Source organism: Manis javanica, chromosome 10 (genome assembly GCF_040802235.1).
Source record: "Manis javanica isolate MJ-LG chromosome 10, MJ_LKY, whole genome shotgun sequence".
Taxonomy (NCBI): Eukaryota; Metazoa; Chordata; class Mammalia; order Pholidota; family Manidae; genus Manis; species Manis javanica.
The window spans coordinates 114028192-114052102 of NC_133165.1; the positions used below are offsets into that span (position 1 = coordinate 114028192).

A 23911-nucleotide genomic window follows, 5' to 3' on the forward strand; every position below is an offset into this window, starting at 1 on the left:
TAGTAATACCTTTATTAGTTGGCCCCATAGAATAATAATGCAACTGTATTAATTTTAAGGCTTCTACCCATTTACAGTAATGGAGAGAAGTACTAGTGAATAGAGGTCTCATTCAGCATTGATGTTCTTTGGGACAGAATTGTTTGGAATAACACTTTATTTTGGTTAATAAAAATGATCATAATGCCCAAAAAAGATGATATTTTAGGAGAGTTAAATCATGTTGATATTGTTGATGTCTTTAACAAATTCATTCTTCAGGGTAGTGAGTTTAGAGGCCTGAGCGGGGCTGGGGACCGGCATGTGATCAGCCCTGTCTGTGAACACTTTCAGGCCTTACCCTGAAACTCAGAAAATGAGGCTTGGGGATGGAGAGACCCCACCTGGCAGGGAAAAGTGACACTTCCACCTGGGGAGCTGCAGGAAGCCTCCTGCGCGGAGCCTGAGCAGAACCAGCAGGAAGGAGGGAGGCCGAGATGCCTGGCACGTATTCTGTCTTTTGTTTTTCGCCTGCACTGCTCCCCGGGAACAGGCGCCGGCCTGCCTGAGCCCTGGAGGGGGCTGTAGTGGCATGCTTCCTGGGTGAAGGGGTGTCTGCTCTCGCCGTGGGCTCTCTGACGCTCTGTGCTACCTGGCTGCTTAGGCACTAGACCGCCAGGGTAGCGTGGAGAATGTGGACACCGTCCATTCACCAGGATTTACTGAGCACCAGCTCTCTTTCAGCATTTGGGCCACAGTGAGGAACAATCAACCCAGGGCGCTGTTCCTGGGCACTGGTACTAGTGTGATTGTTGGTGCAAGTCAGTAAGTGAGGCAGGCCCTTGGGTCACCATCCCGCGGATAGATGCTCTTGGCCTTGGAAGGCCACGAAGGACCAAAGAGGCCCAGGGCAGCAGGTTGCCAGAACCTTTGAGCGAAAAAGAGTCTAGCTCAGCCCTTGGGGAGGAAATGGCCTTTTTTGGGCAGTTCAGTGTTGGGCAGGAGGACCTCGAAGGGGGTGGCCTGTACCCAGCCTGTGGACAATGAAAAGGCCTGCCGGGGGTGGGCATGCCACCAGCGTGCTTGCAGCAGACAGCGTCCAAGAGCACCACAGCAGCACCACAGGGAGAGGCGAGGGCAGCGGAGGTAGGGTGGCCGGGGGTGGGCAGAGCAACTGATAGGCACGGGTGTGGGGAGAGACTGTTACCGCTTTGGGTCACACAAGCCCAGGGACAATCCAGGCAAAGAGGGAGAAGAGCAGTAGCTGGAGGTGAGTTTAATTTGATTTAAAAAATAAAAGTGATACCATTTGACCCAGGAATTCCACTCCTAGGAATTTACCCTAAGAATGCAGGAGCCCAGTTTGAAGAAGACAGATGCACCCCTATGTTTATTGCAGCACTATTTACAATAGCCAAGAAATGGAAGCAACCTAAATGTCCATCAGTAGATGAATGGATAAAGAAGATGTGGTACATGTACACAATGGAATATTATTCAGCCATAAGAAGAAAACAGATCCTACCATTTGTAACAACATGGATGGAGCTAGAGGGCATTATGCTCAGTGAAATAAGCCAGGCAGAGAAAGACAAGTACCAAATGATTTCACTCATCTGTGGAGCATAAGAACAAAGAAAAACTGAAGGAACAAACAGCAGCAGAATCACAGAACCCAAGAATGGACTAACAGTTACCATAAGGGACAGGGACTGGGCAGGAGGGGTGGGAAGGGAGGGATAAGGGGGAAAAAGGGGCATAAGATTAGCACACATAATGTAGGGGGACACAGGGAGGGCTGTGCAACACAGAGAAGACAAGTAGTGATTCTACAGCATCTTACTATGCTGATGGACAGTGACTGTAATGGGGTATGTGGGGGGGACTTGATAATGGGGGGCATCTAGTAAATATAATATTGCTCATGTAATTGTATATTAATGATACCAAAAAAAAAAAGATAAAAAGAAACCAGAAAAAAAAAAAAAGTGACATTATCTGCACCGTGGTTGAAATGGGCAATTCACACTCATCACATAAACAGAAGTCCCCCGGGAGTCTGCAGTGAGATTTCAAACAAAATAACAACAAACACCCCCCAAATCTCCAAGTATTTTTAAAATAGAGGATAGTCTGAACTCTTTATAGTCTGGGGTGTCCAGAGTGTGAAGCACAAAGGCCGGATGCTCGTACAGCACTGCTCAGGATGATGAACCAACATGTTTCCTACCTGCTCGTCGGTGAGAATTTGGATGTGGCGAGTGCAGATGGCCCTGAACTCATCCCTGGATGCCGTGTTGGTTTGCATGGTGTCGAAGTGCTCAAACTCGTGGGCGATGGCACGGGAGTGGGAAGCCACTGCTTTGTGGACCCGCAGCAGGACCTCTTGGTTGGCCGTTTCCTTGGGAGACATGGGTGGCGGGCCTTTGGGCATTTTCTCAGCCCACTCGGAAGCAGTCTGGGAAAAACAGAATGGAAAAATTGATATGTTTAATAAATAATAAATCACTTCTTGGTTCTGGGCTCACTGCCCACGGCTGGTCCCGGGAGGCCCAGCTTAGCGAGGGAGTTGAGTCAGGAGACAGACGCAGCCCAGATGCAGGTCGGGAACAGGAGCCAGGCAGCCATTCAGATTTACCTGAAGATGGAGCAGAAGTGAGTCAGTGCCCCCCACGGGGCAGCAAGTGGGCCAGGCCAGGGAGGGGGCACCTTTCATTCCCGCTCAGCCCTCAGTCTGGTTTTCGGGTGAGGGAGTGCCTGTGCTGAGTGGGAAGGGGTCTGCAGAGGGGTGTCTGGCCTGCTCTCATTTCTGGAGGTCAGCCTATTCGTACTCAGAGCAGCTAGAGTCTGAAAGGCAGGTTCGGATGGCTGGTACCCGTCCAGCTGCAGCACTGCTGGCGGCTAAGTGCTTCCCTAAGTGGCGCTGGCTGCTGGCCAGGGGTTCCTGTTCTGATCCTCTCCTTGGTCAGGGGGCGCCTGGGTGTTGGGAGGCACTTTCAGGGCCTCATGACACTGTCCAAGGGGCTTGGGAGCCTGGAGGAGGGCGGAGTCTCAGCCTGGGCTCAGGGACAGCTTTCTGCGGGGAGGAGAACGGCCGCCAGGAGAAACGGGGTAACAGAAGCCCCTGCGTACTGTGTGTTAAGGCTCACGTGCTGCACGAGGGCTTGGGGCAAAGGGAGCCGGAGGGGCGGGGGGAGGACTGCAGCCTTTGCTCGGCACCTGCTGGTGATTGCTGAGGTGGACAGGCGGGGCAGCGGGAACAGCGGGCAAGGAGGTCACCTAGCCATCACTGAGCGGACCCTGAAGGTGACAAGGGTGTCTGTGTTTATCCTGGGGCCAGTCAGGGGGAGAGGGTGAGCTCCGTGGTGCAGTCAGCCTTGGGAGACAAGCTCAGAGCGAAAGCTGGAGGAAGGAGACGCGTCCTGAGCCTCCTGCAGAGGCCAGGGGCCCGGGGAGGAGCAGGTGCGCGGCAAGAGCCCCGGCGTCCATCTACTTACTGTGAATTGAGAAAGGTCCCCAACCGGACCTGTGGGCGCTGTGTCAGCAGGCTGGCCCCTGGAGTGTGAGGAAGGGGTGGGGCTGCGGGATGGGGGGGCAGCCTGGGCTCTGCGAGAACCCTGATGGCACACGGACACTGTCCCTACCCCGGGCGCATCCCGAGGTATGCCGGCTTTCCTCACATCAAAACCCATGGGGACTGTTAGCGGTGACAGCTCTTACAGTGCACCCGTACTGTGCTAAGACCTTTACTAGATTATCACATCTAAGCCCCCCAACTAGTTTTAAAACTTGGTCATGGTTCATTTTTAGCAATTTCATAGCAATATATGTATTATATGTTACTATCCTTCAGGACAGAGGGTAATGTTACTTTATGAAATTGTGTTAACATAGGATGCGGTTAGGAATATCCAAAAAAAAATGTGAATAAGCACAGTTGTGTTCGAACCACAGTCCATCACACCCTTGACACCCAAAGGTCAATAGCAGTTTTTAAATAGGTCCATTTTAGAACCATTTACAAAGCAAATGAATGACTTTCTTTTTTCATTCTAGAAAATGAAAGTGACACTACTGACGCATATTATGTTTTCAAGCAGTTGGAAGTGCACCTCCTAGAGCCAACACATGGGTATTTCCCTAAACATCCCAAGGGGTGCTGGCATTCCATCCATAGAGGAACCTCTCCCAGATGGAGAGTCATGGTCAAAGTCCCCCCTTACCCTTGTCACCCCTTTGGGGCCTGAGGACCGTGGGTCCTAGTGAACGTTACTGGAGAGAACACGGGTGACCAAGCCCAGCACGGGAAGGCGGGGCGCCGGGTCTGGGGGACCGGCACTGGGCCCTCCCCACTCTCCCCAGGCTCCTCACCCGTCCAGGAGGAATCAAGGCTCACAGGAGATGGTGCACCTGCGCGCTCGCTCAAAGCGTTAACACGCAAAACAAATTGGAAACACTGTTACTCTAACAAGAGAGTTGGAAGAATACTGACAATGGAGAATATGTAGCCTTAGGTTAATATGCTTTAGGCTGCAGAGGAAATTGAATACTTTTCTAGCATGATGTAGATTACTAAATTTAATTTAGGATTTAGGCCTGAATAGACAGGTAACCATAAAAAAAAAACCCTGAAAAAGCTGTTAAAAGATCTATTATCTATTATTTAAAAAGTGCCAAGACTGGCTGATTTTAAGGGCAAGCTGTATCTAACTTTTAAAAAGTAGGTAATTTTTATTAGTCAAATTATTCCAGAATACAAAGACGGATGACAGAGTATTCCAATTCATTGTGCATTGCCCAAAAACCAAAATATGATAAAAAACCACTTGAAAGGAAAAATATAAAACAATCTAATTTATGGCCATTAATGCACAGACACATTAAAAAATTTTTAAAGACCCTTAGAAATATTTAGCACTGTACTTTAAAACGACAACCCAACATCATCTAGGGTTTATTTCAAGTATAAGAGCCCTCCAAGATTTAGCAAAAATTTCAGTTCCTTAGAGCAGGTCACATATCAACAGACGGCAAAAAGGCATTTAACAAAATTCAACAACTATTCCTGATAAGAATGGTATAGAACAGAATGAATAAATTATGTGGAAATAAAATGAATATCCTTTGTATAAGTATTAGTCAGACACTACCTGCAAATATATTAAACAGGTGAAATGTTAAAGCTTTTCCATTAAAGTCACAAATGGGATAGGCAAGCTCACTGTCAGTTCTACTGTTCACATTTTTAGAGGCTCCAGCATTTGAACTAAGACAAGAAGTGAAATAAACAGTATAAATGTTGGAAAACAAGATTCACCATTATTTGTGGATATGACTTTACAACTAGAAAATCTTAAGACAATTAGGTAAGTGGCTGGATTCAAACCAAAATACTAACAAGCAATACCATTTTTTACAGTAATTATAATCAGTTAGAATGTGTCTTGTGAAAGAAATTCACATTTACATTAATGACAACCTATTAAATACCTTGGAATAAATCTTATATAAAGGCATAAGACCTAAGAAAGCTATACATATTCTATTGAACATTTTTCAAGCAAGATGGGAATAAAGAGAGACATACTATGTTCGTGGATGTGAAGACTTCATTTCAAAAAATAAAACCTTTCTCAAATCATACATATAATAAAATTCTAATAAGGATCTCAATGGATATTTGGGGGAATCATTAGATATATTGATATTTAAGTTGATAAAGGAAAATAAACATGTGAGAATTGCCATGAAATTCTCAGAACAGGTCAGCAATGAAGTTTTTGACTTGTCAAATATTAATATGCCATAACCTTGATATAATTATAATAGTATAGCTAGGTCTAGTAATACACAAATAAATCAGCGATACCTACTCAGACTGTTACTGAGTGAGAGCTCTGTCTCTACTGGGCCATTACATCACAAAGCCTGCTTGTTACAGCATTATAAAAGGCATAGAGAATGGTATGGCTGACTCAAAGATAACCTTGGGTAAGAGTGGCCCCCCTAGCAACAGAGAACCTCCAAGTTTCATAAAGGAAAATTCTTTCTTCTCTACCCTTGAGCCATCAACTGAAGAACATGGTCCTCGCAAGGTCTCTGTCTCAACAAATAGAAATTGTCCTTCCTGTAGCTTAGGCCTGGAGTCACCTGTACTTTCTACACCCATATCCAAACCGCAAACAAATCCCAACAGCTCTGCTTTCAGTATATATTTGCAAGTTGACCCCCTCCATCCTCACCTCCTGGTCCAAGCCACCATCATGTTTTGCACAGATTGCTATACATCTCACTGCTCACACCTGCAGTCATTTTCCTCCAAGGACGATCTTTTTAAAGTATTCGCACACACAAGTATTAACACTTGTTCTCTGGATGGAGGGGTAAGTGAGGGCAGAGCCATAATCAAAAAACCATTGTCATTTTCCTCTGAGAATTACAGTTTTGAAGTGCAAGTGAGATCAAGCAGGATTCTAAAATGGCTTCACATATTGCTCAGAGTAACAGGCAGAGCTTCACAACGGTCCCCTCCCAGTCCACCCACAACGCTCTCTGATCTCACTTCTGTGACCTGTTCCTTGGCTCATTCTGATCAGAACCACCAGGCCCCCTGCTTTGCTTTGAACACAGCAAGCACATTCCTGCCTCAGGGCCTTTGCACTTGCTGTTCACACACTTCCTCCAGGGTTTTAAAACATTTCTGAGCCGCACTCTACCTCCCCTCTTCCCTTTCCCTGCTGGGTCCTGTTACACTTACTGCTCTCTGGTCCACCACATACTCATTTCTTAAATGTCTTTCTCATCCTAACAGAAAATAAATGTCATGAAGGTGAGACTCTAGTCTGTTCACTGCTGAATCCCAAAGTGCTTAGAACAGAAGCTGGCACACAGTGGGGCCTTGATTTTTGTTCAAAGAAAGAATGAATAAACAATACATTCACACAGTGGCAAGTGACAAGACCAATACAGTGAATGAGGTGGCAGGGTCCTTGGGCTCTGCTCTGACACCAGATCCACTGCTAAAAAACTCCCACCTTGTCATGATGCAAAGAAGTGTAAATGAAAATAAGATTCTGCCTTTTTTCCTCTAAGAAACTGGCAAATGTTTTGGTTGATAATATCAGTGCTAGAAAAGGTGGAATAAAGGTATCTCGATAAGAAGGTCCTATCCTTTGACGAGTACCCCACCTTTTCAGATACTCTTTAAGGAAATAACAAGGTGAGCTCACGGAATTATGATCCTTCTAGGATTATTTACAAAATACCGAAACAGGATTATTAACAAAATTCACAAGAAATAAAAAATTGCCAACAGTTTGGATGTTTAACATTTGGAGAATGGACAAATAAAATAAGATATTTTTATAAGATGGATTGCAAATGCAGCTGTTCAGAATGTTTCAAGGAATAATTTAATAATGTGGTAAAACGTTTGTGATGCACTAAATGGTAAAGGACGAGTGGTCCAAATGGTCCTCCCCCGAAACACACACACATGCACACATGTGCACACACAGATACACACACAAGTATTGACACTTGTCCTCTGGGTGGAGGAGTAAGCGAGGGCAGAGGCGTGAGGGTGACTGGAGCCCCTGAGCTGGTAGTCGTGCCTTCCCTCCAGGATTGGGGGTCCTGAGGCACACAGTTTGGGCACGCCTGCTTGGGAGGGATGCTGAGGAGAGGCTGGTCTGGGAGCCCTGCTCGGAGCCACACCCCCTGTGATGGGGCTCACCAGGGCCACAGAGTCCCAGAGCCCTGAGGGGCGCGGGCACCTGTGCTGGTGTAGGATGCGCACACACACACACGTGCGCTGCCTTCACAGGGAAGGAGCCTCACTACACGCCTGCGGCTGCTGGACTGACCCATTCCCAAACACCGCGGCCCATCTGCTGTGCACAGGCGCTTTTCTAGATACCGGGGAGGCGAGGTAGGAAGCGATCCTTAAAAAAAGTCTCTGCCAATGTGGGGTCGTGCAGGTCCTCTGTTAGAGGTCCTAATGGGGTGGTGTGCCCTGCGAAGGGGGCACTGTGGTGTGGACACAGCTGACCCCAACGGCTGGCCCCAGAGGCGAAGGAGGTGCAGGTGCTCATGGAGGAGACCCTCTCCTCACTCAGCAAGCTGACAGGCACGTGGAGGGTGGGTGGCTGAGAGACCCCCCAGGCAGGGATCCCCAAAGAGCAGCACCACCCAGAGCCCCATGGCTGGGCCCGCAGAGCACTGCAGGGAGCAAGGGGCCTGGAACAGGCAGCTTCTGGGAGAGACAGAAGCGGCCCGACCAGGCACCGCGGCAGGGCGCGGAAGAGCGCCGGTGGCTGACTTCTCACCAGGGTGGTTTCGCGGCCAGTTGGAGAGGCCCCTTTGTTGTGTATCCCCTGTACAGAACTTAGAAGCTACAAAAGGCTCCGAGGAAAAACGAGGATTGTCAATAATCCCAGCCCCGCAGCACCAGTGCCATCGCCTCTGTGCACAAGGAGCGAGCCAAGGTCTCCAGGCTCTGGTGGAAGCGGCCACCCCGCTGCCCACCGCACACAGAGGACCCCCGGCCTCTGCAGGGCAGAGCCTTCTGGCCCTTCCATGGGGTTACGTGGACTGGGTATCTGTTAGGCGCCCGTATTCCTGTTCCCATCCAGCTTTTTAACAAAGCCGTTCAGCCACTGCCAGCCTCGCTCCGAGTGACTGGAGACGCCAGAGAAGAACAGATGGTTCTTGGTCTGGCACTTTTGTGTCCCTGGCACTTCTCACGTGATCATTATATCTGAATGAGGAAGAAATAGTGCTTTTTCTATAACTAGAAGAAATGTTTCTCCTAATCAGAAAAGACACCACTATCTTCAGAAGCAAATGTCACTTCCCAGCACTAACGATGCTTTCCATAAAAGGCACCTCAGGATAGGAATCAGAGCTGCGATATGGACAGAACGAGGGGAACAGACGAGAGGCCAGAAGCCCACCCTCACCCACACGTCTGTGGAGCAAGAGCCGCAGGCCTGCACCCTCAGCACCCCTCCCAGCTGGCAAGTGCACAGGCTCAGCTGTTCCAGTTACATTTTAAATGCAGGGGAAAAAATAGGGAATATTATGCACCGAAGGGCTGACCCTATTAGAGAATGCTTATGTGTTAGGGAGGAGTTTTCCTTCACTTATTCAGGGGTGTGTGTGGAATCTTGTTTTAGCAAACAATCGTCCCTCTTGTTGTCCTAGAGCAATATGGACCGTCCATTGCCAAAAAGAGAATTCCTGATTTCCTTTGTGACTATACCACAGTTCTGGCAAAATATATAAAAGAAATGATGTCCTAATACATGAAGTATACAATCATCAAAGAGCCTACTCATGACACCTCACTTTTATGTAGTGCTTCTCAGTTTCAAACATATCCACATAATTCATTTAGTAAAAAGCAAGTCACAGCTTTACAACATAAACCTGTGGTTCTAAGTGCTGCTGTTGCAAGGAATCACGGGAGCGGTCCTCGCAATGGGCTGGGGGTTGGAAGGAACAGAGCACAGGCCTGGGCAGAACTCATTTTGAGGCTGTGCTTTTTGCTCCAGCTCTAGGGCTCCTGCACCTCCAGCGGCCGGATGTCTCTGGCACCGTCTCTGGCTCTGACTGGGTCTCTCCTGGTGCACAAAGCTGCCAGCCCATGAGTGGGGAGAGCCTGCGTGCACCATGCTGGGATCCCCAGCCCGTGTCCCGTCAGGCCAGACCCGCCCTCAGTCAGCACCTCACTCGGGCACGTGAAGAAGGGGCAGACCCTGCCTGGCACCGGAGCACAGCTGGAGGGAGAGGCATGAGTGACCCAAGTTCTGCCCGGCTTGGGTGGAGCAGAACCTGGTCAAGGGCCAGACTGGCAAGTGGAGGGTGAGGGGCCCGGAGGGTGAGGACGGCACCCCAGAGAACTTTGGGGTGGGTCAGAGCTGAATGGAGCTTAGCTCTGTCTCTTTCTTGTGACCCCAGGGGAGGCACACGCCGCTCTCTGCCGCATTCTCCTCACAGGAATAAATTCGTATCTCAAAGGGTGGGCCTGGGATTTCAACAAAATGACACTGCATGGCGCTTGGCTCAATGCCTGGGAAACAGGGGCTGCCATCCTTGCTTCTGCTGCTGGTTATTAATACAGAGATTTTTACCTAAGTCAAGAGGTCAGACTACAGGCCCGGGGATGAGTCCTAGCTCCTGGCTATGCCATTTCTACCAAGAGTAAGCAGAGGACAGAGGTATTCTGACATACACTACTGCCTGTGGGTCAGGCCACCCTGCCAATGAGGTGGGAGCCATGTCTGAGCCTGGGCAGGAGACCAGGGACATGGTGGGCATTCCGGAGAACCTTGGTCTCCTAACCAGTTGCCTTGGGCCCTGGGCAGAAGGGTGTCAGATGTGGAGCCACAGGCTCGGATTCGGGATGGCCAGGCTGGAGCCCTGCTCGGCCATCTTCTGGCTGGTTGCCCCAAGTAAGTCACTTCACCTCTCTGGGCATAGGTTCTCCTTCTGTTCAAGAGGGACAGTCACACCAGTCAGAGAGGTTCTGCTGGTGAAAAACTCTGGGAGAAAGCAGCTGGAGTCAGGGAGCTCCTGTTCACCTCAGAAAGGCACTGTACCAACCTGTCTGTGATAAAGACAGATCAGCTCTGTCTCTGCTGCAGAGAAGTCACATTTGAAGTTGGCGAGGGATCTCCAAGTGAGAAGCTTGCTGACCCAACCCAAACCAAGGGGAGGGAGCCAGCATCCGGGGACAGGTACGCCATTGCTAGACAGGGGCAGTGTGCTCCAGGGGGTTCACTGAACCTCAACGTTTGTTCGCTCACACTGCCCATTTCACAGTACTCTTCTTTCAACAGCTCTATGAAGGGAATGATTCCAGAAAAGAGCCTTCTAGCATCCTATCAGAAAGTTATGTCCAGCCATGTGCTTAGCTGACTTAGAAACAATCTTCCACTAAATCATATCCTAAACAAACCCTCTCTAGATAACAGGAAGGAGAGAACATAAAGGGAGGGGTGGGCTGAATTGCCAAATAGCCAAGTAGAGTTGGAGGTATGGACATGTTTCCTTCAACTCTCCCTGCATCCACATCCTTCCCATGTGACTTTGGGATTCCTCCCTCTGAAGAGGCTGAGAATATTTCCCTGTCCCTTGGCTATGGATTTAGCCACATGACTTGCTTTGGCCAAGGGAATATTGGCAGGTGTACCGGGAAGCATCTGTGTGATTGGAGAGCGCCTGCGTACTGCCTTCGGCACGGGCGTTGCTACAGCCCTGGTCCAAGGGGGAAGGTGACAGACACGTGGAGCAGAGGTGTCCCAGTCAAGCCATCCGGAGCTGGGCCCCTCTACAGATGTGCAAGCAGACCGAATGCTCATTGCTGTGGAGGTTTGGGCTTGTCTGTTACACAGCAATAGCTGACTACTACAGGTCTGTATTTCCAGTTAATAAGAAATGAAAGGGGATCACTCAGAGTATAGGGAAGAAGTAGGCTATTCAGTGTGGATGCTGGCCGTCAGCTTTCCTGGTGGGCACAATTCAAGGGGACTTGGTGGCACTCCTCCTATGGGTGTTTGAGGTAGTGGTCACTTGGCTGGAAATCAGTCATAGGTTAGGTAACATGGTTTAGCAAGGTCCATTTGAGCTGTCAGATTAGAAATAGATCAGTATGTTAATTTAACTATTATGAAGGTTATAATTAGCTGATTAGACTTAGCTACTAAGTTTTGTTCTGAATACTTAGGGAGACAATTAGTTTTTTCCCATGATTCCTTACAGGAGGAAACAAAAAATCCTGAAACTTCATACAGAATAAGAACACAGCAGGTAGCAAAGACTCCTAATTAGAAATACTTGGTAAAGAATTCCTCCATTTCCTTTTAAAGAACAGTATAATTACTTTAAGAATTGAAAAATTGCTTCATTTGATCAAATATTTTGATTAGCAAAGAAATTAATTGTACTGTATCTTCATTTGTATTTACAGTGAATAAATGAATGCTAAAAATAACAACAGCAGCAGCAAGACTGCTTGTCAAAAAAAGACAAAACCTTAAAAAATCCAGAGGAAAATAAGGTGGAAGCTCTGAGTACAAGTGAACCGCTACAGGCCCCTACCTCTCAGAGAGCCCGGCACACCCACTCCCAGGGGTAGACCCTTGTCCAGCAGGAGGTGTCAAGGTTTGAGTGACGGGTGAGTCAGCCTCAGTGATCCCCCATGCTCTTTGCAGAAGTGGGGGAGTTCCACCAGAACTCCAGGCATGATTCCAGGTTTCCTGGTGGCATGAGCTGCCTAGGTGTGGGGTCCCTTACCGTGCAAACATGCTTCTTAGGCAATGTATGATGATGAATGCAAAGATTCCAGAACTTCCCGTGGAAAGGCTATAATCAAGTCAAGCTTCAAGCCAGTTGAACCAAGGCTTACTGAGGCCAGTGCTGGCAGCCATCTTTCACTGTTCCTCCCTCACCCAGGTGCTGGGCATTACAGGGCTTTTCTCTAATCCTCATTCACCTACCCAGGCAGCTGCAGCTCCCTTTATTGTTTAGACAGAACAGCTGGGGCTTGGCGCCAAGCGGTCAGGACTCACCTGGGGTCCCCAGGCTACTCCCCTGCAGGTCGGTAACAGACTTTGAGTGGTCTGACTTCAAAGTTGCGCTCTTCCCATTCTATCATGATTCCAGCTGCCTACCTCATGCACAAGAAACCAGAGCCTACCAAAAACAGGAGTGCGGTAACTCCTAACGATTGACTGAGGGCCTACCTACTGTGTGTCAGGCCCTGTCCCAGGCACTGGGAATATAAGTAGTGAATGGCAAGACCAACCTCTCCCCCAGGGCCCTTCACCCTCTGGCCTCCCCCGCACCGCCCCTACCCTATTCCCCTCACCTCAACCTATACGCACTAGTCACGCCCAAAATGTGGGGCCTTCCCCAGCCGGGTCTCTGCACATGTGGATCCCTATGCCCAGGAAACCCCGTCTCCCAAAAGCCTGACTGGGTGCAAGGTTATCGCAACTGTCTATGCCCTTCTCGTCCCCAGCCATATAGAGTTAGGGCCTCCTCCTCTCTTCCCAGCTCACTTCTGTCATAAAGCTCGACTCTTACAGAGGATCTACCCTGACATCTTTGCAAATACCCAATTCACAAACCCTTCAGTAGCATGAAACTACCCTAAGAGTCAGGGTAATAAAGGAAACATTTAAGCCACTTCTTCGACCTTTTAATGATTTAATAAACTCATGGCTGAAGCCATTTATGAAACTATTAAACTAAATCCTTCCACTCAAATAGATTCCACACCATATAATCACATTATTACTAAACATTAAACCTTTAACATGCACTCACTGAAGTAGGATAGAATAAAAAAAAATGAATGCAAACATTTGGTGTTTGCTACCATGCAAAGCTCTTTCTATATTAACTCACTTAATCAAAATAACAATCCCGTGGGGTGGATATGCAGTGGTTCCCACTTGACAGTTAGGAAGCTGGGAGCCTGGGCCCTTGCTGGTCAGAATCTCAGATCTAGCACTTTCAGCCGGGAGAGTGGGAAAGGTCACGAACCTCTCTGTCCCTTGGTTTCCTCATCCTCGAACCATGGATACTGAGAGTACCCACACCTTAAAGGGCTGTGAGGGGGACCAGCCAAGTTAATAGAACAATGCCAGGTTCACAGCATGTGCACAATGTGTACCAGCCACCGTTTGGGTGCTGGTGTCTGACCGTGGGTAACACGAGGATGACAGTATCAGGCCAGGTGCATCTCTAGGTGGGTGACTTGCTTGCTCTTAATGTCTCAGCGTGGACCTTCAAAGTCAGGCCTCAGTAAGAGTCAGAAGGTGGAACTTTTTGGTTTGTTCACAAGTGGCCACAGCCATTTTGGTGGGATCGGTAAGCACCCTGAGTAAGATGGGGTCTGCTTACTTACCCCGCCGGCAGCCTGGCCCACACTCTCAGTTACGTGTACTGAATGTTGAAACTTCAGATTTCTTTCAGTCAAATGGGGCAGCTAAAGCCAGAACATAATGGCTCAGCTCCGAGTTCCACACAGAGGCGTGTAATGACCAAGATTCTAGTGCTGTCTGTATTTTGGTTTACTCTGAGATTTATTTGCGATAATGACTCCGTGGGTTGACTCCTGGCTTCCTGACACAGCCATGCCCTTGTAGAAACAATGGTACAGCTCAATTCTGGCCCTTGATTAAGTCAAAAATTGCAATTAATTTAGACTGTTGTGGCTCTGGAGGGACCAAATGAATGGGTGCCTGCCTGGACTGGCTGCCACAGCCCATTGCTTTTGAGTAGACGGGTAGCAACCCAACCAGGGTAAGAATCAAGAAAGAATGCCTGCCCCGACCGAGAGGGCAAGCTTTGGAAGCGTTTTGAGACTGTAGAGGGAGGGACAGACACAGGTGGAGTGTCAGGGGAACTGCATGGGGCTCCTCCTAGCAGCTTCTAGAGACTGGCCGAGGCACTCCTGACGCCATATGGAGCTGGGACACAAAGGTGGGGAGGGCTGCCCCTGCCCTCCAGGAGCAGAGAACATCTGGGTTTGAGGATATTCACTCATTTAAATGAAATCAAACTCAGCAATTCAGTTTGGAAATGCTCTCCTCCAGATCTCACTGACTGGACTCAGATCACCTCCTGGTCGGCCTGAAATAGCTGTTTGCCAAGGGCCCCTCAGGCGGAGGAGGGGGCAGTGTGACGGCCCTCTACGGGGTCCGGCGGAAGCCAGCCTGGTGTGGCCCCCTTCACATTTCTGCCGGGGGCATCAGAAACGGCCACACTCCCTGCAGGCCGACCCCTGTGCTGCTTCCAGCAGGGCCCAGCCCCCAGACTGCCCCTCCCACCGGAAATGGGGCTCCCTCTCCTCCCCACAGGAGCTGGGGCCCAGGGTGCATGGGTGCAGGGGCTATAACCAACGCAGATTTGGGAGGATGAGTTTTTTTAACCTTAAAAGAATGACTATGCATATGTTACATGGCAGTCGCATCCCTGGAGCAGGCTGTCCACCTAATCGCTTATCTCCTGTCATGATGTCATTTTCATCCTGCTGCTTTTGACCCTGCAGTTGGTGTTAAGCGGGCCATCTGTACTAGAGCGAATACTGGGACAGCATTAATCCTGTGTAGACGCTGATGCTCAGAGGAACAGACACCTGTCTGTGCCAAGGCAGGGTGCCCGCCACCAAACTCGACAAAGGCCCAGAGAGAAGAGGATGCGGCACATCTGCCTGGTCCTCCTGGAGCCACCACACGATGCCTATAGGCCCTGCTGGGTGGGCAGCTCCTGCTGTTTGAGGCTGTGGTCGGTCATCTTCTTTTTCCTTTAGCCTAGGCACAGTGGGCCCATAGCCCCTTGCCGTGGCCTGTCACCACGGCCACCTCAAGTGTGCAAGTGGCCTGCGAGGTCCCTTACAACCCGCGCATCCTCAATGGTCTCCAGGACAAGGGGTAATACATGTTTCATTGGCAGGTGGAAAGTGAGTGAAATTTAGGGGAAACATTTAAAAATCACTGAAATTATCTCAAGAGGATTTAGCCTTTCTTGCCATCAGGAACAAGAGTAAATAACAGTAATGATATATCTTAATAATTCACTTAATTTATTTCCAATAATCTTAGCACTCTTTCCTGAAAAGGAAACTTTCCCATTCTTTATCATATTCATTAAAAATACATGGACACCATTATATTTACAGTAAAAAAAAGATAAATTGAAGTAACACTGTTGGCAACTAATATAAATATGATATTCATAAAAGATTGCAAACATTCTGATATGTTTTACTGTTTCTTCTTCAGTTGAAAACTATGATCTTAAATTCTCTCCTGGAAACCCATCTTCAAGTTATTTAACATCTTAAAGACCCCGTTACAAACACAAAGTAAGGGAAGATCTCATTGGCTTCCTGCAAGCTAGACTGTGACAAAATAATTACTCTGCATTGAATAAAGCTGTGTTTTGGTAAAAAAAAAATCCCGTGATTTCCATGGTAATAAAGTAGCAGGATTTTATATGGGTTTCTACTATGTCTTTACAAATTCTGTTTCTTCTCTGAGGGTTATTTTTATATTCACAGTAGGTACTGAAGTTTCACTTTAAGACTTAAAAGAAATGTTAAACAGCAACGATTTTCTAAAAACAAGGTGATATTCTGTATTTTGCACATGGCATTTTGAAGATAAAATGTTTTTCCCAAAAGTGAAAAGCAGATATTTGCTGAGGACAGGCATTCAGATAATGCTTGTTGGACCTTGTGAGAAAGGTACTAGGAATGGTCAACCAAGCCTCTGGGGGCCATTTCAGTTTTAAACCTGTCCCTACTTTTCTGCCACACAGATTCTGTTTATCTTGAATCAGGGTGTGAGGGATGCTGGTGGCGTGAGGCAAATTCTCTGCTCCTATTGGAAAAGACTGAGTCACCTGGGTCTCCCATCAGCTCACAGGCCTCTGGGCCGACCCGGCTGCCTCTTGAGCTGGGGTGTGGCACGGTGCCTACAGAGCCTGAGCCCAGGCCGAGTGGGAGCTGAGCACTGGCCAGAGGCCGGGGACCCACACTTTGGGAAACATTCGTCAGCTTCAGTGGCGCTCACTGAAGCAGCGGCAGGAGCCGGGAGGAGAGAGGACGCGGCGGCAGAGCCCCACGCCAGGGCCTGAGGACAATGCAGCCCCTGCTCTGGAGAGAGCTCAGATGACTGTAACGTGCTGTGTGTGACAGGCATTATATGACACAAAGTCAGTAAAAGTTTCTGAGGGCAAATTCAGCAGTGTATCCAATCCGATATAAGAAGTGGACTGCGAGTAGGTGTAAAAGGCCACTTTACTCTGCACACCTTCAGTCTATTCCAGGCCTCACCGAGCGTGTCCGCCACAATCCCAGCTCTTCCCCCCCAAGGAGGGGTCCCGTTGGGCTGGGGATCACGCACGGCGGCCTTCCTCTTCCAGAAGACGGCCTGACAGTCTTAATTACATTTTGGTAATCTCCTTTTAATTACTTGCCTCCCGTGCACCCCCAGAGGGGAAGGATGACTGGCGCCCTACTTAACGGGCTGGTACATGATGCGTCAGCTATTCCTGTCATTTGTTACTTCTTCTCCTATGAAAAACACCAGCCCAGGATCAAGCTTTGGAAATCGTCACGATGACAACTCTCGGTTCTCCCAAGGGCTCCCCGCCCTTCCAGCCTCCCTGGAGTAAGTCGGCCAACGTCCTTGCTGAGAGGTCTGGGCCAGCCTCCTTCTGCTCAGAGCAAGGGGCTGAACCCCAGAGCAAAGGGCCGGGAGCCGTGGTCCGCCCTTGCCGCTACCCCCCGCCGCCAGCAGAAGGACTGGACCAAAGAAACTGCGTCCGCGCTCAGATTCGAGGTGCCCAGGGTCACCCCCCGCCTTACACCCCTCACCTCATGCTGTCCTCTCAGCCCGCAGGTTGCTCAACACATCCTCACGGCAAATGCACCTGTGCCCTCCCTCGTGCCAGCTTCTTGGCAAGGTCTTTCTGAGCCAGCACAGGGAAGGGCAAGAGACACTCTGTTTTTTAACTGAAACCTCATCTTGGAGCTTAAAGGTTAAAGGGGTACAAGTTCCCAGAATGTCTTTGAAAGACAAAGAATTTACGGCTAGCCATCAGCCAGCCACCTGGTCCACAATCTAGTGCCCGCATCCTGAGCCAGAACAAACACGCTCAGTTCGGGGCCAGTCCCGGTTTTCGTAAGGAGAGTCATTACCGTAGGGAAGCAAGGAACAAGACATCATGAAATTCTTCTTCGTGTCAGCTTATCTCACAGACACATCACAGCAGGGGGTTCCTGACCGTGACCTGAGACGCTGACGAGTCGACACCTGCTGGCCGCTTGGCACCGCCAAGACCCGGGCACCAGGGACAAGGTGGGATCATTCAGGAGCACCGGTCCTCGCAGCCCCGCCCTGCCCACTGTCCCCCCCTCTCCCCGCCCTGCCCCACAGCACCCCCTCTAAGCCCTGCCCCCCTCGCCCACAGCCCTGCCCCTGCCCCACAGCCCCACCCTGCCCCACAGCCCTGCCCTGCCCCACAGACCACGCCCTGCCCCATGGCCACACCCTGCCCCACTGCCCCTGCCCTGCCCCACAGACCCCGCCCTGCCCCACCCTGCCCCACAGCCCTGCCCTTCCCCACTGCCACACAAGCTTAACTCCACGGTTCCTCGAGGAGCCAGCACCCCCTTTCCCTGATGGTCTCATGCACAAGCCTTTCCTTTCTAAGAAAATACTCTGCCGCCTTAACACTGGTGGGAACCGTGCTCATTTCTATGATATAAAAACCCAAGAACCTGGCTGAGGTCCCATAACATTCCCACATCCTGGAGGCCAGTTTCCGGGTTGATACCATTGAATTCCAATCACACAGATGGGAAAAGCAGGGCCGTGGTGCAGTGGGTCCCGAGGTGCCATCTCTGCGTCCCGGGCCCCAGCACCGGCCCCTTCCAGCCCACCACACTCACTCCTGTCTCTAAGCACGTTTTCCATCATCACTCGTACTGTAATCAATCTTAAAGTTTCATTGCAGGAATGTTCAGCTTCCAGAGGCAAAGACCGCTCTGGGAGGGAAATCAGACCAAACTAATGTTAGGGCGAGCAAGCTGGCAACCCTTGAAGCTTTAGAGATGCTTGCCCCTCGATCCGGTAACTCCAGAGTTGGCAGAGATGCTCATGGTGACACGTGAGCGAGGGTGGTCATGACCACGCGGGAGTTTGAGGCCTGCGGCCTCCACCAGCAGGCAGCCTGACCGCCGGCACAGAGCTGCCGTGAGGATTCCACGTGACCAGTGAATGCTGATAGACAGGTTTGGGCATATATTCGTAAGTGCTCAATGAGGGTGTGCTGTAGGAATTAGGATGCAGAAAACTGGAAGCCATCTAAGGGCCGATGACAGGGGCTCCACTAAACCCATAGCTGACTCTGCAGGCCCTCCCCCCACTCTCTTCCCCATTCAAAGCCAGAAAGCTTGGGGTCATTCCTGACTCTCCTCTCACAGCCCAGTACACACAGACCATCAGCACAGCCCAGCTGTTTCACTTCCCAGATGCTGCTGGAATGGACCTAGGCCCGCAGCAGCCCTCCCCAGGGGCGTGACCGGCCTTCTGCTTTGACTCTTGGCCCCACAGTATCCTCTTCACCCAGCAGCCACCGTGACTTTTCCAAAATATAAGTCCTGTCCCTATGGTCCGGTCCCCAAGCCTTCCCTTGCTTCTCCACGTTACTCAAGTCAAAGCCGGTAGTTACAAAGTCTTTAAAATGACGCCAAGCAGAACAGCTGCCTGTCCCATCCCTCCGTGATGGCGCATCTCCTCTCCTCTGTCTCCCACCATGGCGCCACAGCTCAGGCCCATCCGGCACTCTCCTGCCAGTCTTGCTCTAGCTCCGTCCCCAAACGGCCCGCGTCCTTCCCCTAGAGGCCCCTCGGCCCACTCCCTTGTCTCCTCTGGGTCTCCACTCAAATGTCACTTTTCTGACAGGTCCTGCTTCTGCCCAGCTTTATTTTTCTGACATGTGATACATTTCTCATTTCTCATCTCTCTCCCTTGCAAGACGGGGAGCCCCTGGAAGGCGGGGGCCCTGTCAGTTTGGTTCACTGCTGAGCTCAGTGCCCGGCACATGGTGGGCCCATGGGAAGGGCTGCTTGTTGGAAAGAGTGAATGCGTCCACACAATGGACGGCCCGCATCAAACGACAGCCACGTTTTAGAGAAAAATCAACAATGTGGCAAATGCCAGTGATATCCCAGTAAGTGAAACACAGTTCCAGGAGAGGCCATTTGCAGGGAACTCTAGGGCAGACGCTGGGTGGGGTAAGCAGGTCAGGTCCCCCCTCTCATGTCAACGAGTCCTGGGCAATGCCTAAGAGGGGTTGTTTGAGAAATGGAGTTTGGGGAAATGCTGAGGGGTGAGCAGGTGTTCAGCAGGCGAAACAGCAGTTACAGTGAGTGCTTTCGGGGAGCAGGACTGGGGGTGCTATATCGATATAGCACCATTTATATGAAGTTTTAAAACATGCAACAAAGTCTCTGCCTTTTAGTCTTTTGGAACAATTCAGTTTTATTTCTACACTGGTATATATTACTTTGATGCAAATAAGAAAATGTTTGTTAAAAATGAGGCTTTTAATAATTGAGAAAATCTACTACACCCCCAATGGATAACTGCGTAGAAAAAAGGATTGGAAGTAAATATACCAAAATGTTAACATCAGTTCTCAGTTGTGACTTTCTCTTCTTCAAAATGATTGGTATGTTCCAAGTCGTGTAAAATGGACATGAATGGCTTCTACAAATATTAATTCAAGTTGTACCAAATTGTCAATATTCAGTCATTTATGACTATAAAAATGGTGATTTCATATGATACAATCAATAGAAAAAATTATTTTTAAAAATATGGGGCTGCTTTAAGATCAATAAAAGTATTCCTAACTTTTGACCCCAGTTATTTTATTTCTTTGGGCTCTTTCCTTTAGGAAAGAATCCAAAATGTGGATATGGATTTATCTACCAAGTGTTCATGGCAGAGTAAATTACAATGGCAAAAGGTGGAAAAATCTAAATGCTTAGAAGTAAGGGAGTTGATGGAATACTAGACAGACATTTTAACCCATATTTGGAAGACATTCAAGTGACATGCAATCTAATGTTAAGGGGGGACAAAGCAAGATGCATGATTATATACACAGTGTTATGTCCACACATAAAATAATGCATTGTGTTTGCACACCCATATTCATACAGCCTTATTCACAATAGCTAAAATGTGGAAGCATCCAACCATCCATTGATAGATGACTGAATAAGCAAACTGGCCTATACAAACAAGGGACTATTATTCAGACTTAAAAGTAGGAAATTCTGACACACTCTACAACATGGACGAACCTAGAGCTCAGTGAAGTAAGTCACAAAAAAATACTGTACGATTCTATTTATATGAGCCTAAAGTAATCAAAATCACCGAGATAGAAAGTAGAAAGGTGGTCAGTAGGGGCTGGAGAGAGTTAGGAATGGAGAGTTAATATTGAAATTGGGGCAGAGTTGTAGTTTTGCAAAATGAAAAGAATTCTGGAGATGGATGGTGGTGAGGGTTGCACAACAATGTGAATGGACTTAACACCACTGAACTATGTACTTAAAAATGGTTAAGAGGGTATAAGTTTTATGTGATGTGTATTTTACCACAACAAAAGTAGCAGGGGTAAATGCATTAAAAATAGGAAAAAAAGAACTCCAAGGCAGTGTGGCACATGGAAAGAGCATCAGCTTTGAAGCTGAACTTGCCTGGCGTCCACACCTGCTGAGGAGGCGGGATGAGTACCTGACCTGCGGAGCCTGTTTGCCTGTGAAGTGAAGACTGTCCCCTCTCTCAGGAAGAGATGCATGGGCAGGGCCCAGAGCACAGTCAGCTTGTTCTTGCCGTCACACACCATCAGGGTAAGTTTAGATTACTGTTTTCTTTTTTATATTTTCCTGTATTTTCCAAAATTTGCACAATGACTATGTATTTTTTTTTAAATCAGGAAAAAGCATAATCATTGAAAATAGTGAGGGTTACCATAAACAGGGAGAAAGACATCACAAACCAGGAGAAGGTATTTGCAACTCACAAACCAATGGAGGACCAGAATCCTTTCAGGTAATTCACAATGAAACCTGAATGGCTGATGGCATATAAAAATGTTCAACCTTACTAATATTCAGATTGGCAGAAATTGCACATCTGACCAAGAGTTAGCTGGGATGTGGAGCGTCAGGAACCCTCAGGCAGGGCTGATGGGAGTGTATGTTATTGGTGCAAACTACCTTGGTGGTATCAGGAAGGTCAAACGTGCACCCACCCTCCGGCCCAGCTGCAGCCCCCGCGGGCACACAGGGGGCCGGACACAGAAGGCTGACGGTGCTTGTCTGTGATGGAGAACACCGCAAACCACCTGCATGTTCATTAGTAGAAGGATGATAACCGAAAGGGCTATGCTCAATCAATAGACTATATTCACTAATTTTACAGAAGCCTAAGGGAATGAACTCAAGCCAATGCAATACCATGGATAAATATCTTAAACGCATGGCAGTAAGCAAGGAAACACAGTGCTGAAGACACCTATCGATATAGCACCATTTATATAAAGTTTTAAAACATGCAACATAACAGTACAGATTGTTCAGGAATGTCCATCTAAATGGCAGAGATGAAAAAAAATCACAGTCTCCTGAGGAGATGATACAGTGCTTAGGGGCCTAGAATCAGAGCTGGACTTCGTGGGTTCACAGATCAGCTCTACCACTTACCATCGGGGTGACCACGGACAAACCGCTCAAAGTGTCTGTGCCTCAGGGTCCTCACCTACAAGGGGGGATATTAACAGTGTGGGTCTCACAGCGGGATCAGAAGGGCTGCACGCGTCACACATAAAGGACTAAGAGCGGTGCCGCCCTCAGAAAGCTCTGTGCTGCTGCTGTCATGACTGCTATAATGTTGGCACTCTAGTGGTCTCGCTTCCTAGATCAGTGATCAAGGGTTTATGAACTTAGGTGTTCATTATACATAAAAGCGTGCAATTAGAAATGACCTAAGTGTCCAGCTACAGGGGGACAGTTAAATACAATTGGTACAAGCTGGCTGTGAGTCTGCTGTGGAATTTGTTTAGGATTTTTCATGCGTTTACTTTCATCTCCCTTTCCGTGAAGGCAGGGACCATGGCCCTGTGTGTCCAGTCTCACTCAGCACAGAATGGTAATCGAAGAAATCTGGGTTGTCTGAAAGTAGATTGTAACTGTTGCTAATGATGTTAGTCTATTTACATTTAGGGACTGAGAAACAGACTAAGAATAAACAGTGTGTGCAGCCAGAGAGGCAGTCCCGGGAAGGAACAAGAGCCCTGAGGTCAGCCATGCACCCTCCTCCAGGAAGCCCTCCCTGACTTTTCCAGCAACATTTCCTCCTGCTTAGCTGCCTCTGTTGAAGCCCACTATCTCCACGCTTTACTTCTCTGGACACCAGATTACTTTCAGGGACCTAAGATTCCTGAGAACTCTAAAACAACCAGACAAAAGCAAGCTCCCAAACGTCTTTGAAAATAATTAAAGAACTTAAAACTTTGCAATAAAATAAAGGATACATATTTACCTTCCAATACTCCATATGTAGAATTTATACAAATTTTTCATTTAGAATGAGCTAATTATGTAAGGTGATTGCCAGCTTACCTGATACAGGTTTAATCAATTACCCATTTTGCAAAAACTAATTTTAGCCCATTTTCAAAATGAGATGCTTATGTGCTACAGACATAAAAACTGCTTACCTCTTCAAGGAAACAGTTGAAGTTCTGGAGAAAATACTTCCAATTTATAACGGGGGTTAGATGGATTTTCAGTTTTCTCAAAAAGTAACGATACTGATTATCCGTTAGTTTGGAATAGAAGTCCTTGAGAACTTGTCTAAAATCTGAAGCCTTTACAAATCCAGTGTCCTCTTTATCCAATTCAGAAAATGCCTTAAAAAAAAAAAGGCAGATGCTGTCAAGTGAATATTTCAGAAATATTTTTCTTATGTATTGCATTCCTGAATGCAAATGTAATCAAGTGTATGTGTGCCGGTGCCCTGTAAACTCTGAACTGGTTACTAAATGCCCTGTGACTGCATGACCGAGACAGGCTAGCTGGGCCCAGGGCAAGAGCAGGGGCACAGGAAAGGGCTTGTTTACTCCTGTTTAATACAAAGAGGCAGGGCAACGAGGAGGAGCCGGGGCCCCCATGCTGCAAGGGAAACCCCGGAGCTGCCCCTGATGGGGGCGGTGAAGCAGCCCAAGCCCCTTGATCACCGCATTCTAGCATCTTTGAGCATAAATCACTTATCAGGGGAGACCTAGCGGCGGGGGGCAGCGTCTCGGGGTAGGAGTCTGCGTTGAAGAGGCCGGG

General features: G+C 48.5%; 1 protein-coding gene across 1 annotated transcript in view; it reads right to left on the reverse strand.

Annotated features, from left to right (window-relative positions):
- Positions 1-23911, reverse strand: part of EFCAB6 (EF-hand calcium binding domain 6) — a 213706-nt gene that overhangs the window by 14715 nt on the left and 175080 nt on the right. The window contains 2 exon segments of the mRNA XM_073213995.1: positions 2210-2437; positions 23296-23487. Of these exon segments, the coding sequence (XP_073070096.1) occupies positions 2210-2437; positions 23296-23487 (420 nt within the window).